This window comes from Phacochoerus africanus, chromosome 3 (genome assembly GCF_016906955.1).
Source record: "Phacochoerus africanus isolate WHEZ1 chromosome 3, ROS_Pafr_v1, whole genome shotgun sequence".
Classification (NCBI taxonomy): Eukaryota; Metazoa; Chordata; class Mammalia; order Artiodactyla; family Suidae; genus Phacochoerus; species Phacochoerus africanus.
The window spans coordinates 48997133-49014308 of record NC_062546.1 but is presented as its reverse complement, the minus strand read 5'-3'; the positions used below and the strand labels follow the sequence as shown (position 1 = coordinate 49014308).

General features: G+C 41.3%; 1 protein-coding gene across 4 annotated transcripts in view; it reads right to left on the bottom strand.

Annotated features, from left to right (window-relative positions):
- Nucleotides 1-14864, bottom strand: part of GPCPD1 (glycerophosphocholine phosphodiesterase 1) — a 56629-nt gene extending 41765 nt beyond the window's left edge. The window contains exons 1-4 of one of the 4 annotated variants that reach the window (XM_047771710.1): nt 14751-14864; nt 8858-8931; nt 4812-4908; nt 1644-1728 (exon numbers count right to left, since the gene is read on the bottom strand). In XM_047771710.1, the coding sequence (XP_047627666.1) occupies nt 1644-1728; nt 4812-4908; nt 8858-8906 (231 nt within the window). In that variant the 5' untranslated portion in view covers nt 8907-8931; nt 14751-14864. Of the gene's footprint in view, nt 1-1643; nt 1729-4811; nt 4909-8857; nt 8935-14665 lie in introns of all 4 variants that reach the window. The other 3 variants (XM_047771711.1, XM_047771709.1, XM_047771708.1) reach the window with 3 other exon arrangements.
- Nucleotides 14865-17176: the final 2312 nt, after the last annotated feature.

The following is a 17176-nucleotide window of genomic DNA, read 5'->3' as shown; positions in this document are numbered from 1 at the left end:
AAATCTATGTTTCATTTTAAAAGCGCCACCAACTTTCACTTTAAGCTGGCATGTGGGGGAAAAAAAACCCTCTAGCCATATGCATGGGATTTTATGTGGCTATTCACTCTATTCCATGAAAAACATACTTACCATGGCAGCCCCTGCATCACACGGTACATGTGTACACGATACAGAGCACCTACTTAAAGAAACACACTCACCAACATATACTGTAAACTTTTGCAAGTATTACAAGGGGAAAAACTTGTTTTTTACTGTAAGCAGACTTCTTGCCAATTTTTTGAAAAAGGCATTTTGGACTGATTTGCTGCTTTTGGTTACATTTTCAATGAAGAGAGAAAATACTATAGGTTGGCTTAATTTGACCTGTGTTGACAATAGTCTTACTTTAGGAAACTATGCCCAAAGGATCAATTATGACTTTTTTTTTGTCTCAATGCCCCCTTAAGTAAGATTTAGTTAATTTCATGTTGCAAATTTCACATACCAAGATCCTCAAATATACTTTCAAAGTCATGAGTGCTATGCTGTACATATTTATGCATAATTATTCACTGTATACTGAAGAACTATTCATAATGCACAACCCCTGTGCCAAATAAATGATCTTAAGTCACTGAAGTGAGACTATTGTCAAGATAAGCCAACACAATGATTAACCATAACGTAATTTAATTTTAATTACTGAGTATTGACAATATATTCTTGGAATAAGAAACGTAATAGGTGCAAAAGACAGCTGAACTGGGTTTGTCAGTTTTTTTCTTTTTTATAACGGTGGCTAAGAGACTGAGATAATAGTGGCTGCTTGCATTTTTTTTTTTTTACAAGTAACAAGTATTCAAGGATCCCAAAGAGAAATAATAATTTTTAAAAAGATCTAATCCATGTTTTGTTTCTTAGACTCCTGCCTAACCCTTGTTCACATGCAGCCCAAAGTGTGCTCAATGGTAAAATCTGAAAGAAAAGAATCCTTTCAGCAAATAAGTATCTTTAAAATAAGAAAGAATCAACTTACTTTCTTTTCTAAATATGAAAACAGTCCCAAAATAATAAAATCATTGTGAGCAAGCAGATTTAGATTTATATAATAGATACTCCAAAGGCCTTCAGAAAAGATCCTGGTCTATCGACACTACCATTGAAAAATCTAAAAGGAATGACTTCAGTTTTGATAGCTATTACAATGCAGCCACTAAGAGATGGTGGCTATGAAATAATTTTTAGAATAACTACTCGCTTAAAGCTGGCTATATACTCCTTTAAATGTATTTATGCCACAGAAGAATTTTAAAATGAAACAGAAAGAAAAACCCTTACTACTGGTTACTAACTAGTTTACAAAAGTTACATAAAATGTATACCTATCAAGAACATTTGTCATTAAAACCAACTTCATGATAAGAATACTGCAGAACAAACATACTTACTATTAGTCTTTTAAAAATTCCATTGCAGACATTGTCTGCCTCTGAAGTGGCTATTTTCTTGCTTTTTGGTACTAAAATGTTATTAATCTAGAGTTCTTTATTTGATCAAAACAAACTCATTTTACTTTTAAAATTTCCAAATTTATGTTAGTTGCTTTTGAAGAAGTTAAGTCTTCTAAAGAAACTGGAAACGAGATAAAGAAAACATACCTTTGGTTCTAAAAAGCACCCTTTGAAGTAGCGATACTGAACTGATACTCCTCTACTGAGTACAATGGTTGCTTTCCATAACATGCTGTAAGAAAACAAAGAATTAAAGCAGCACATCAGTATCAAACTAAAAAGCATAAAGACTTCAGAATTCACAAAATCCCTCCAGTGAGGTCTGTCACCAATACTATTTACTGACTCCTACATAAAATCTTACTCCAGGCCTAAGCAGGCCCAGGGAACCCAGTGATAGATAAGCCCCGTCTTCAGGGAGATCACTTGCTTATGTGGGTAGACAAACAAGCAAAAAGCATGGATAGGAAGGGCAAGCTGTCCTTCCTGAGGTGACAACAAGTTTTAGAGGTAGGCCCCAAAAAGGAAGGGCTGTCTGAGCTGAAACGTAAACGATGAACTATTCATACAAAGTGCCAGAAGTGGAATTCCCATTCTGGTGAAGCAGAAACGAATCTGACTAGTATCCATGAGGATGCTGGTTCTATCCCTGGCCTCGCTCAGTGGGTGGAGAATCTGGCATTGCCATGAGCCGCGGTATAGGCCGTCAGCTACTGCTCCAATTCAACCCCTAGCCAAGAACTTCTATGTGCTGAGAGTGCGGCTCTAAAATAAAGGGGGAAGGGAGTTCCTATTTTGGCGTGGCAGAAATGAATCCAACTAGGAACCATGAGGTTGTGGGTTTGATTCCTGGCCTCAATCAGTGGGTTAAGGATCCGGCTTTGTCATGATCTGTGGTGTAGGTCACAGACATGGCTCGGATCTGGCATTGCTATGGCTCTGGCGTAGGACAGCAGCTGTAGCTCCAATTAGAACCCTAGCCTGGGAACCTCCGTATGCTGCAGGTGCAGCCCTAAAAAGACCCCCCCCCAAAAAAGTTGGGGGGAGACTTAGAGGCATTCCAAACAAAAGGCCAGCAGTGCAAATCTCAGTTGCCTCTCATTCCCACTTAGCCTAGGAAGCTACAGGGCTGCTGAGAAGCTTTGACACCAAGGCCAGTTAAATCCATGTTCCCAACTGTCCCTTATTCTGGCTATTCCCCTACCAAGCAATTGGTATCTGCATTTTACTTGTTTCAACTGTATGTCTTCTTCTGAACTATGTAATTTTGAGACATTCTAATGCTAAGTGGTTTAGAGCCTGGACTCAACAGTGAAAGAATTCACTGTAATTCATGATTGTAACCTATTTTTAGCTTCAAATTATAGGCCAATGGTGTTCAAAGTGTGGTTCCAGGACCACAAGTATCACCAGGGAGCTTGATAGAAATGCAAATTCTCAGACCACAACTAGATCTATGGAATTAAAAACTCTGGGGGAGGGCCCAAGTAATCTATAACTGTTAAAGCCTCCAGGTGACTGATGACGAACACTTTAGTTTGAGAGCCTATATCACAGATCATTATCCAAACATTAATTCAGTATGAAGAGCTCAGTGACTAAATAGCAACTCCAAATGTTCTTCCGTGGTACCAGATGGCTAGCTCTGCTCCCCACCTGGCTCTGCCAAGACAGACTTTAGGGCATTATTATCACTCTGACTCAACCTGGTTCCTAACAAAATATCCACAACCAGCTGTCACCTCTGGTCCTAGCCTCAACAATAAGATTAACCTGGTAGTAATAAAATACATATGCCATGGCTCCACCCTTGGGAGACTCTGGTTTCACCAGTCTGGGGTGGAGCCTGGTCATGTGGAGCTTGATAAACTCTGGGCACATATGCTTGGTTGAGAAGCATTGCTGTAAAGCAAGGATAGCCTAATGCTTGGCACATGAGCCCCGACTTCTTGACGCTGATAAGCCTTGGGATCATTTATCAACACAAAGCTCCTAGCAGAGCCTACCAACTCTGAGGTGAAATTTATTTCTCATCTCTGCTTCAAAAAACGGCAAATTTCCAGTATGATTTCATCCATAAAACAATCTGCCAGAATATGTGAAACTAGCCCCAGAAGTGCACAGTAGAATTATTGGGAAGCTTTAAAAAAGGTGTCAGGGAGTTTCCGTCATGGCTCAGTGGTTAATGAACCTGACTAGTATCCATGAGGATGCAGATTTGATCCCTGGCTTCATTCAGTGGGTTAAGGATTCAGCATTGCCATGAGCAGACATGTAGGTGGCAGATGTGTTTGCTTTTTAGGGCCACACCTGCGGCATATAAAAGCTCCGACGCTAAGGGTCAAATCTGACCTATAGCTGCCAGCCTATACCACAGCTCACAGCTATGCCAGAACTTTAACCCACTGATCAATGGAATCTGCACCCTCAGGGATACTTGTTGGGTTTGTTACCCCGGAACCAAATAGGAACTCATGGATTAAACTATCTAAAATCACCTAATCTCCTATTTCTCCCTGGCAGCATGGAATGTATTTGCATACTATTTAGAATCTCATCTCTCCTTTATCATCTAGACCATAAGACTTCAAAAAGGTTGTAAGAACCACCACTTCCTTGACATCACTGATTAAATCCTAACCCCTTTACCTAGTGGCTAGGGATAGGTCAAAGATCAGCTAAATGCAGAACTGAAACTGGGATTCAGATGATCCTTTCCCCACTTCAAGGCACCAAGATATCCAAGCTAGTTTCAGTGCTGTATTTAATGTCAGTGAACTCATTTCAATATATTAGCTAAGATATCTAAGTATGGGTTCCACTCTCTGCTACTTTTAATATTATATATGTCTCTAGAATACTATTTCATAAGCTAAAGCAAAAATTAGATCTTTTATCAAGAACATGCACTGAGGAGTTCCCATTATGGTTCAGTGATAACAAACCCAATTAGTTTCCAGGAGCATGCAGGTTTGATCCCTGGCCCTGCTCAATGGGATAAGCAATGAGAAGTCAAAAGATACCTTAAAAAGTTTTTTAAAATAAGAAACACCAACATTTAGAAATATGGTAGTAAGTACCAAAATAACCAGCTGATAGCCAAGAGGTGAAAATGACTATTTGAAAGTTGGAAATTGAAAAACAGGAATTTTTTTTTTTTTCACAGCAAACTTTGTAAAACGATTTCACTCTTCAATTATGCATGTGTGATAACTCTAATAAAAATTAAAGAAAAATACCCAAGTATCTCAGAAACCCCCAGGTTTATAATCTGAATGTCACAATCATTCTGTAATCTTACATGTCCAGGCTTACCTTTCACCTGTCTCATTCTCTGGAAGAAGAGCCACAGCATTTTGAGGATTCCAATTTCCCAAAGCATCACAGCTTCCGCATATTGCAAAAACCTCTCCTAATGAAACACAACCAGTTAAAGTGCACTAAATAAGAATGTCTCAAATTTTAGTTTCAGGAATGAAAGAGCACTCGGTTGCACTAGTTCAACCAGATGCAGAGTCCCAGGGTAGCAGAGATGGAAGAGCCTCATTCTAGAAATGCATTATGGACTCAGCTACCACATGAGCACTTATGTAATTTACTTGACCCACCTGTATAGAACCAAAGGCAGAGGAAAGGAAGGATGAACAGGGACAGACTCTTCTTATTGTACAACTACCTAGTGAGCCAACAAAGAGCACCAAGAAGACAAAGAGATCAAAACACAGTCCTGCCACTGAGACAGCTTCCAATATAAAGGGATAAATAGTAAATGCATGTTAAGTATACTAGAGAAACAGTAATTGATATTTTCTAGGAAGCCAAATAGTAAGTATTAACAAACTAAAGATGAAGAAAATTATCTATGGAACAGGAGCAATGTAATGACAACAAAAATCTTCAAAACAAAGATTTATGCAGTGAAAAACATAATATTCCTTACTAGAGACTATCCATACTTCACTTATGACTTCTATTTAACAGATAACCAACATATAGCTATCACTTACATTGATTAAATTTCATATATTAGGCGTCCCCATCATGGCTCAGCAGTTAACGAACCTGACTGGCATCCATGAGGACGCAGGTTCAATCCCTGGCCTTGCTCAGTGGGTTAAAGATCTGGCGCTGCCGTGAGCTGTGGTGTAGGTCACAGACATGGCCTGGATCCCACATTTCTGTGGCTCTGGTGTAGGCCGACAGCTACAGCTGACTGGACCCCGAGCTTGGGAAGCTCCATATGCTGCAGGATGTTGCCTTAAAAAGACAAAAAAAAAATAAATAAAAATAAATTTCATATATTTAGCAGTCTATAACTTCTTGAATATAAGTATGCAGTTTTTAATTTATATATAAACACATCCTAAATTGCTATAATTAAAATTGATAAAGAAAAAGACATTGAATTGAACCCAAATGAACAAAATTCAAGCACTCCTCCAACTCTAAGAGTAGCTCGACTTCAAAGCTTTAGGCACCATTCTAGTAAAAGGAGACTTACAGTTGGTTTTAGCCACCTGCATGAGCATTTTCTATGCCCAGACTGTCTAAAACTTAACTACAATCCCAAGTGTGGTAGTTACTCAGGAACTTGCAAGGAGTTAAATGCATGTCTGTAAAAGCTAACGGCGGTTATGTATGAAGATTTCATTTTCACCAATCCTTTAAAGTAACTAGATGTTTCCCGCAATTAACTTAGGTTGTTGCTACCTTTTCTGATTAAAAAAGAAAAAAGAAAAGATAAGCACTGTTGGTAAATACAGGGCACAAATATTTATTACCAAGATCATATATGTTGCTGTGCACATGTACTGCATATGCAATGGCTCCTAGCTCAAAGTACAGATTATTATAAAATCACTGTTGTACTTCCTCTATGAAGGAGAGTCTCATTAAACTTTTTTTTTTTTTGTCTTTTGTTGTTGTTGTTATTGTTGTTATTTCTTGGGCCGCTCCCGCGGCATATGGAGGTTCCCAGGCTAGGGGTTGAATCGGAGCTGTAGCCACAGGCCTACGCCAGAGCCACAGCAACTCGGGATCCGAGCCGCGTCTGCAACCTACACCACAGCTCACAGCAACGCCGGATCGTTAACCCACTGAGCAAGGGCAGGGACCGAACCCGCAACCTCATGGTTCCTAGTCGGATTCGTTAACCACTGCGCCACGACGGAAACTCCTCATTAAACTTTTTATGGAGTCAGTTACTTCTTATCCCCCACAAAACAACAGCTACTCTCTGCTCTGGAAAGAATATATATATATACACACATATCCTACATGGAAAAAGTGAAACCTGGACAATCAATGGTTACTTTCCTCCTGTAAGTGCTCCTGCATTTTACCAATTTCCTTCTGCAATGTTAATGTCTCTCTGTGATTACCTCTGAATACTGCTTACATGAGAGAAAAAAAAAAAGAAAACTTTTTTACTAGAACAAACATACCTCTTTAACTGGCTTCTCTTTTTTGGCCATGTCCGCAGGCCAGGGACTGAACCTTTGCCACAGCAGTGACAAGGCCAACCAGTGACTCCCAACTGACTTTCATTTATAAAGATTACAAAGACTTGAATGCTAACTAAAAGAATTTGCAAACAACACACTCATATACTCATTTTACTTGTTTCCTCTAACTCCACTCATCTCTGCACTCTCCACTTTCAGTAGGGAACACTTCCTTCTTACTTCGATGAGGAAATTAAGGTGACGAGATTTGGGGGAGGGGAGTCTACCCCCAACACCCCACTTCACATTCACCCCCATCTCCTTTCCTTCCCACCTATAGTTTCAGTTACATTTACCTCCATCACTACCTTCATTCTATTCTTTGAGGGGTTTCATTCACTTTGTCAAGCTGACCCTTCTGTGACTAATTCTATGGTCAGTTCATTTGCCTGACATGGCCAGCTCCTTCTAGCTTAAAGTACCTATACAAGGAGTTCCCTGGTGGCTCAGTAGATAAAGGATCTGGCATTGTCACTGTTGTGGTTCAGTTTTAATCCCTGGCCCAAGAACCTCCACATGCTACGGGTATAGCCAAAAATAAAAAACAAAAAACAGGAGTTCCCGTCGTGGTGCAGTGGTTAATGAATCCGACTAGGAACCATGAGGTTGCCGGTTCGGTCCCTGCCCTTGCTCAGTGGGTTAACGATCCGGCGTTGCCGTGAGCTGTGGTGTAGGTTGCAGACGCGGCTCGGATCCCGCGTGGGTGTGGCTCTGGCGTAGGCTGGTGGCTACAGCTCCGATTCGACCCCTAGCCTGGGAACCTCCATATGCCGCGGGAGCGGCCCAAGAAATAGCAACAACAACAACAAAAAGACAAAAAAAAACCAAAAAAAACTGCCTCCGTACAAAAAGTACAATATAGGTCTGCAGTTTTCTCTCCACAGAGATGGCTACACACTGGATAAGAAGTCCGTACTTGACCCAAGAGAGCCTACTCCAGCAAATGACCAACAATCTTCAACTTGTAGAATCTTATCCAGAGGTAGAGCTATACGAGATCATCTTGGCTAAGAATCTCAACTTGGACAAACACATACCAACAAAGTGATGTGATGGCTCTTTGATCAAAAATGCTAGATATATAGAATGAATCACTCATTCATTCTTTGAACACATTTTTACCCCTGCTTTGAGCTAGGCACTGAAGAAGACAAAGTCATAGAGCTTACAATCTGTCCACAAGCAAAATTACTCAAGTAATTTCATAAAATCAGTAAGAGGTACCATAAAAAAATTCCTGGAACCTTTAATTTCACAAGGGCCTTAACCTAGTTGAATGTGGGCAGCTGGGGTAAGGAGTAAGGGGGCAGGACACAGACCTAGGCAACGGAAATGATTTGAGAGTCCCAAAGGAAGAGATGAATGCAACAGGTTTGAGGAACTAGCCAGTATAGCCAAGTATATGAAACAAGGAAGTATACAACCCAGGTATGACATTGTTTTGACATGCTATCTTACACTAAAATTATTTCACATGCTTTAGTAAACAGCAACAAATACAATGAAGTGTAAAATATATATATTTACAAATAGGGAACAAATTTAGCCAAGTATTTCATCAATATCTCACACTAGAAAAATTTTCCTCATTTTCATGCTACTTAAAAATCATAGCTGAATTATCTTTGTCCTGTGCAAAATTAAATGAACAGCTGGAAAATGTAAGAATAAGACAATTACTATCCGGAAGGTATTTTTTTTTCTTGAGTTTATTATGCTCCAAAAACAGGTATGCCCTAAAGACGTTTCAACTAAAAATTATGCCCACTCTGGTAACAATTCCATATTTAAGATACTCCAGATAATTAAAATGCTCATTTAATTTTAAAAAAGATTTAAAGTAAAGCTTTACAATACCTGGTAAAAGAGTTCCTCTTATTTCAAAGGTAACCTGAGAAGGTGTCATTCTGATGGTTTTATTTTAGGATGTCCTGCTAGGAAGAAAAAGAAGATGTCATTTATTAGTATCTGAGAATATCAGCTCTAGATGGCTACCACCAAGAAACAAGTTAAAAAGCACAAAAACAAAACTGAATCTCAAGTGTGACCGAAAAACTTCAGAGCCTAACTTACACAGACTAAATTATTTAGGAAGTACCTAGAAAGTTTTAGGGCCTAGTGTTACAAACTTACAGAGTGTACAGGCCAGAAAAACTGCAAAACAGATGTGTCCTAACTTATTTAAGTACTCAGTATTATCTTGTCACATACTTTATTTTCTAATAAGCAGCTGTTCTGCTTATTATCATTCCTGACCAGGCTCATGTTTATAGTAAAGAGAAAACAAAACTAAAAAACAACTACAGACAGAAAGCTTGCCTCAAGAAAGAATTTCTATTTTATTTTTTATTTATTTTGCTTTTTAGGGCTGCACCCGTGGCATATGGAGGTTTCCAGGCTAGGGGTCAGATTGGAGCTGCAGCTGCCAGCCCTATGGCACAGCCACAGCAACAAAGGATCCCAGCCTTGTTTGCTACCTACACCACAGCTCACAGCAACGCAGGACCCTTAAGCCACTGAACAAGGCCAGGGATCGAACACTCAACCTCATGGTTACTAGTCGGATTTGTTTCTGCTGTGCCACAACGGGAACTCCAGGATTTCTATGTTAAGAAGTTCCCAATTTTAATAACAAGGAAACAATCAAAGAACTTAAGTAACATGGGGGAAGAGTGAGATGGACTAGGAATCTGGGGTTAATAAATGCAAAACTTTTGCATTTGGAAAGGATTAAGTAATGAGATCCTGCTGTATAGCATTGGGAACTATACCTAGTCACTCGCGATGGGGCATGATGGAGGATAATGAAAAAGAATGTGTATGTAGAGTTCCCGTTATGGCACAGCAGAAACGAATCCGACTAGGAACCATGAGGTTGCAGGTTCAATCCCTGGCTTGGATCAGTGGGTTAAGGATCTGGTGTTGCAGTGAGCTGTGGTGTAGGTCGCAGACATGGCTCGGATCCCACATTGCTGTAGCTGTGGTGTAGGCCAGAGCTATAGCTCTGATTGGACCCCCTAGCCTGGGAACCTCCGTATGCCACAGGTGCAGCCCTAAAAAGGAAAAAAAAAAAAAAAACTTTCATAACAAACTAGTTACATTCTGCAACAAGTTTGAGAATCAGCTTCTAAGTGACCTGACCGCTTGAAACAAAAACAAAAAGCAAAACCTTTTCAAGTGTTTTTTTCATTAATCATAGGATCATTATTATTCTAGTTCTGCAGAGTTGAATTTAGAGTTCTCAACTCTGCAATCTATTACCAAGATCTTACATACACGTCTAAGTTTAACATTCAGTAAAAATGTTTCCTGCTTATATTTTGATTTCTCAATTGCCTTCCAACAATACATTTTATGTCAATTAGAATATTCCTCATATTCCTGGAGTTCCCAATGTGGCTCAGTGGTAACGAACCGGACTTGTATCCAAGAGGATGTGGGTTCAATCCCTGGCCTTGCTCAGTGTGTTAAAGATCCAGCATTGCCATGAGCTATGGTGTCGGTGGCAGACATGTTTCGGATCCTGTGTTGATGTGGCTGTGGTGTAGGCTGGCAACTGTAGCTCCAATTCGACCCCTAACCTGGGATCTTCCGTAAGTCATGGGTTCGGCCCTAAAAAGCAAAAGCAAAAAAAGAGTCCAAAACCAATGTTAGGTTCAAACTATGTATCACCCCACCTAGACAAATTATGAAATGTAGATCTATAGATACATTTACTAACCAAGACCACCAGCCAATGTGGTTTCATGTCATTTGGATAAAGAATTCCCTATTTGGCAACTCTACCATTTCAGTTAGAAAACCCAAGACTCCAAGGAGGTCCTATTGTGGCTCAGTGGTTTGTCTCTGAGGATGTGGGTTCAACCCCTGGCCTCATTCAGTGGGTTAAAGATCAGGCAACTGCAGCTCAGATCCAGTGTTGCATTGGCTGTGGGGCAGGCCAGCAGCTGCAGCTCCAATTCAATCCCTGGCCCAGAAACTTCCATGTGCTGCAAGGGTGGCTATAAAAAGGAAAAAAGAAAACAAAAAGCAAGACTTCGCACTGCAGAAAAACCTGTCCTCGATCAAAATAGACACCTTAATTTACTTTCAGTGTCTAAGAGTAAACATGATCTATTTAAAGCATATACATCCAGTTCTAGCACTGCTGAAGAATGTTCTAAGTCTAAAATTAGCTCTAGACTATTACTGCCCCATGAACCTATCACCATCTAAATATCTTAATAGTTGTCTTTTAACATGACATCTGATACAAATCTGATCGTAACTCTATGAGTAGGAATATTTCCTTTTCTAACAGATGATTCAATGAAGCACTGCAATCTCCATTTATCTATCTCACATCAAGAAACTTTAAGGCTAGCAAAAAAGCTTGGCTTAAGTTACTCAATTAATTTTGAGACATATCAAAAAACTCCATCATCCAGCAAACTGCTAAATAACCAACCTCAATCTCAATGTATAACTTGTACTTTCACCTAGTGTTTACTGCCAGTTAACTAAGGACAATCTCAACTACATAATTACAAAGCTGGTACTTACTAGTCAACTTTAAGTAGCTATTTTAACCAATTTTAAGGAAATCAGATGTAATTATTTCTCTAAATATCTACAGTGTTAAATGAAAAACATTAATTTACTGAAGGGGAAATCAATTGATTAAATTTGAACCTCTCACTTTTTTTATTTTCTTTTTGTCATTCAGGTTGTACCTGAAACAGAAGTTCCCAGACTAGGGGTTGAATCAGAGCTGCAGCTGCCAGCCTATACCACAGCTACAGCAACACAGGATCCGAGCTGGTCTGCAACCTACATCACAGCTCACAGCAACGCTGGTTCCCTGACCCACTGAGTGAGGCTGGGGATTGAACACTGTCCTCATGGATACCAGTCAGATTCTGCTGCACTACAAGAGGAAACTTGAGCCTCTCATTTTTAATGTTGCTTGTAAGAGTAGGTATAAGAACTTGGCTGGAAACAGCTGTAGTTATATGTCCTATACAAAGCTACACGCACAAGCACTAAATTACTCCCCCCCCAAAAAAAAACCCTCAGAAGTTAACAAAGAATCATCTTCCACTTGGATTGCCAAAAGTTATATAATCTGTTTAATTTCCATTCCTTCCCCTCCAGCCCAAACTTATTGCTCTGTCAGAAAAGAGCCTGTAGAGCTGCTCCTACAGCAGTTTACTTGATCGTGGACAGAGGCCAAGATTCTGGTGCAAGACTGAAGCGTACAATTTTGGCACCCTAGTACCATCAAAGTAAAATACTGTTCTGGTGTGGAATGAAAAATTTACACAACCACCACCACCACTTCTTCTTCTTCCAAACCAGCAAAAAAAAAAAAAAAAATCTCAACTTGGACGGGGTGGGGGGGGAAGGGGGCGGTGGAGGGGGGGAGTCTTCTATATACACATAAACAAGAATAAGACGAAAAATGCTAGCCATTTTTACAGACATAAGCTGTCTACATATGTAATTTAACCATTCACCTATAACCTCACATGTAGACTATGCTTTCTGAGACAGGTTTTTGTGGGGGGTTTTTTTGGTCTCTTTTTGTCATTTAGGGCCGCACCCGCCACAACAGATCCTTAACCCACTGAGCAAGGCCAGGGATCAAACCTGCGTCCTCCTGGATGCTAGTCAGGTTCGTTAGCCGCTGACTACTGCTGAGCCTTGACAGCAACTCCTGGATTTGTTTTTAAACATAACCTCCATTTTGTACTTTTTGAAGGTAATTTTTCATCAACACTCATACCTGAGACTTTGAGTAGCATTTAATACTACTTTAACACTTTTCTAAAAGACTCAAGTAATTGGCAAAATGACAATGTTAATTTACATTTTTAAAATATTTCAGAGTTTACACTACCCGACAAAATAAGTTTCACTCTATTCTTTTTGTCAAATAAACCATCTTGACACATTCCTTCACTGGTTTGCTAGCCTGGGGAACAAGAAGGAGATTTAAGCAACAAAGGTACATGGTTAGTTCTGAGTTGAACTGAAGTCACAGATATTTTGATCTAAAATGTGTTTTTTTTTTTTCTTCTGGTCAAAATCCCCCATATTTGTTTTCCTTCTTTTTTTTAAAAAAAGGAAAAAGTTGCTTCCAGTTCCCCTTGCGCTTTCCTAGGCTCCAACAGTTCTGATTCTCATAACTGGCTATAGAAAAATACATGAAATGCTTACATTTTCCTGAGTTAATTTCTGTGCATCCTGGTTGGATGCTCATTATGATCTGACTATTCTGACCCCAGTATACGTTGGGCTAATCTTTTAGTCAAATGCATGCATACATGAGAATGGATTTTTATTAAGAAAGCAGTTCTAGAGATTTCATTAAGCCAGTTTAATTCTTTGATCACTTTCGTAAACAATACCATAAAACTTAGCCCATTTTTTTTCCTTTTCATTTTATCTTGATATTATTTTCTTATGTATTTCACATTCTTTTCCTGGTTAAGTTATACACAAAGTTTTGATTCATCAGCTTACGTTTTGAACATATCAAATTTTACTTACTCTGCTACTGAGATTTCTTTTGTGGTCATTTCTGAGTCCAACTTTTCTAAGTCTTACTGGTCTAGAACATTGGTTCTCCCTGGTTAAGCCCAGAACCATCTGAGCCATTTGCAGTTTTACCTGTTTATCTTGTTATTTGTATCCAGAATGTTACCAGTTGGAAAAGGACTGATAGCTTGTATTTGTTTCTTAGCTAAGTCTTAACTGTCAGAAATGTAACAAGAAGGAGTAACGTGAAAGGTTAATGAATAGGAACTGCACAGAAATAGGAAGGGCTAAAAAAGAGTATGAAAAAAACATCAAGTCCAAACATCCTGCTTGGTTCTATCAGTTCCTCTATGTGTTACATCAGACTAGACAGCTGGCTCAAGGTGAAAGATTTCTTTACAATTCGAGACTAAATTCATGACCGATTTCCTTTGGAAACGAACAGTTGGGTAAAAGGGGGCTGATGAAGCATCGAAACGTTGGAGGCTTTTTTCCAGAAGTCATCAGGGTCATTTAAAGAGCTTTGGAAAAAGTAGAGCTTTAGGAGAAGGGGCAGCTGTCTTAAAATTATTTCAAGGGCACTGATGTCTATTCCTGGAACCTTTTCCTAAGAGAGTAAGGCATTTCGGTTTCTTGGAATGACTGAATTACACAAGCATGCCCAAGACTAAGCAATTTCAGAAAATAAGCAGTTGTCAAAACACTATGAATTACTTAGCGATAAAACCTGAGAGTGGTGGTGGGCGAAGGGTATGCTGCTAGGGGTACACAGACGACTTCAGCTGCATTTATGTTCCTTCGTTCCTTAACTTGCTTTTTGGAACACTCGTGGTTGTGGTAGTCCTATGGTCTATGCATTCTGGTATTTTGAAAACACTACAAAATTTTTGGAAGGTAACTAAGCACCCGGCAGCTCCGCGGAATCATGACAACAAACGATAAATACAGTAAATATGCGCTACCCACAGACCTACGAGAGCCAACGTCCAGGCCGCGGTCTCCACGGCGGGCAGATCCCGTCCGGGCTGGGGGACCCTCCCCACGCCTCGCCCCACCGCGTCCCCTCGCCGGGTCGCCCTGACAGCTCGGCTGCCACGTGAGCAGCAGCCGTGGCTCCCGCGTCGAGCGCCCGGCCTCCCGCCTCACCTGCCCCGTCCACTGGTCCGCGCCTCCACCGCAGCGCCAGACAGCAGTGCCGCGGGCCGAGGTGCCGGGTACCCGCCGTGCGTACCTCTCCAGCTCTCTCCTAGTCGGACCGCTGCGGCGCCCAGCGGCAGGAAGCGGCTCCGCTCAAACCGGTTTCAGCTGCTCCAGACCAAACCGCCAGGCCATCCCGCGGGGCGGGGCTGGAGGGATGGCGGGCGGGGCCTGACGTCACGCCCGGCGCCGTCCGAACCAATAGGCGCCCGCGCGTGAGGGGCGGGCCGCGCGAGTTCCTGGAAAGGGCCCGCATCGTCAATCGGTGGTGGCCGGGCATCCCCGGGGTCCCCGGCGTCTGCCTTTTCCGTTGGCTGGGATCCGCCGCGGGTGGCGGCGCCGAGCAGGCCTGGCTTGGGTTCATAGATGCCTATCTTGGAACTCTAAGTATTCTTAAGACAACCTAGACTAGGACGTGGAGCAGCAATTATAAATTGCATTCTTTCTCATCGGAAAGCGAGGGAAATGAGCAGGCCTGACCTCAGGAACTTTTCCTCCGTTCCAAATTAACAAGCACACTTGGGTCAAATCATTAGGGTTAAGAAGGAGAATTAAGTGACCTAAGATGGTTGAGCGTTTACAACATTCGCTGCGAAAGCTTGGTGTTCCAAGCCAGCAGTATCACCTGGGAGCGATCAGAATTGCTCTATTGGGATCCTCTGCCTATTCGAATTGCACTTAACAAGATCCCCAGATTACTTGTATGCAAATTAAAGTTTGAAGGAAATTTTATGGAAGCTAGAAAAAGTAGCAAAAAGTTGTAGTTTAATTTCTGGGGTAAAAAAATGAGCTATATTAAGAAAAAAAAAAAAAAGCGAGGAGTTCCCATAGTGGCACAGCAGAAACGAATCCGACTAGGAACCATGAGGTTGCGGGTTCCAACCCTGGCCTCGCTCAATGGGTTAAGGAACCGGGTTGCCCTGAGCTGTGGTGTAGGTTGCAGACAGGGCTGGAATCTGGGGGATGCTATTCCTCTGGTAAGACCAGCAGCTGTAGCTCTGATTAGACCCCTAGCATGGGAACTTCCATGTGCCAGGTGTGGGGCCCTAAAAAGACAAGAAAAAAAAGTGAAGTTTTTTTTTTCTCTTTTGATGGTCCCAGAAAAATGAATTAATCAGCATTTGCCACTCACCCAACTTAACATTTTCCAGCATCAAGGTTAACCACTGATTAATTCCTGAAAGAAAATTTTATCAGGTTTTATTTAATCATTTAAATCAAGTGTGATACCGAAAATTTACAAAGAACCGTCTTGGAGTTCCCACTATGGCATAAGGGGATCAGGGATTTGGGGAGTGCTGGGGTGTGGATTTGATCCCTAGTTGGACACAATGGGTTAAGTATATGGCATTGCTGAGCTGCAGCTTAAGTCACAACTATGGCACAGATCTGATCCCTGGCTGGGGAACTCCATGTGCTGCAGGGCAGCAAAAAAAAAAAAACCCAAAAAACAAAACAATAGTAATAAAATTGGAGTTCCTGTTGTGGTGCAGTGGTTAACAAATCCGACTAGGAACCATGAGGTTGCAGGTTCGGTCCCTTGCCTTGCTCAGTGGGTTAAGGATCCGGCATTGCTGTGAGCTGTGGTGTAGGTTGCAGACACCGCTAGGATCCCGAGTTGCTGTGGCTCTGGCGTAGGCCGGTGGCTAGAGCTCCGATTAGACCCCTAGCCTGGGAACCTCCATATACTGCGGGAGCGGCCTAGAAAAGGCAAAAAAGACCAAAAAATAAATAAATGAAATTAATAAAATATAAATAAATAGGAGCTCCCATCATAGCATAGCAGAAACTAATCCGACTAGGAACCATGAGGTTGCAGGTTCAATCCCTGGCCTTGCTCAGTGGGTTAAGGGTCTGGCATTATGGTGAGCTGTGGTGTAGGTCGCAGACATGGCTGGGATCTGGTGTTGCTCTGGTGTAGGCCGGCAGCTACAGCTCCAATTAGACCCCTAGCCTGGGAACCTCCATGTGCCACAGGTGCGGCCCTAAAAAAACCCAAAAAAACAAAATATATATATGTGTGTGTGTGTATATATATATGTGTGTGCATGTGTATATCTATCTATCTATCTATCTATCTATCTATCTATCTATCTATATATAAATGGAACCACATTTTGGGAGTTCCCTTATGGTGCAGCAAGTAAAGGATCCAGCATTGTCACTGCAGCAGCTGAAGTGGAGCAGAGCCCAACTCTGGCCCCAGAACTTACACGTTGCAGGGGGCAGGTGTGGGGGTGGAGAGGAACCACATTTTTAGGAGATGTTAAAGGACTTAAGAGATAGCTCAAGCTGTGCTTTGGTTGGAATAGGACTATTGAAGTTCCCAAGCCAGGGATGGAATCTGAGCTGCAGCAGTGACCTACTCCACAGCCGCGCGAATGCTGACCCTTAATCCAGTGGGCCACAGCAGGAACTCTGAGCTCTAGCTTTTAGACAGCTTCTAGCTTTAAAACTTGG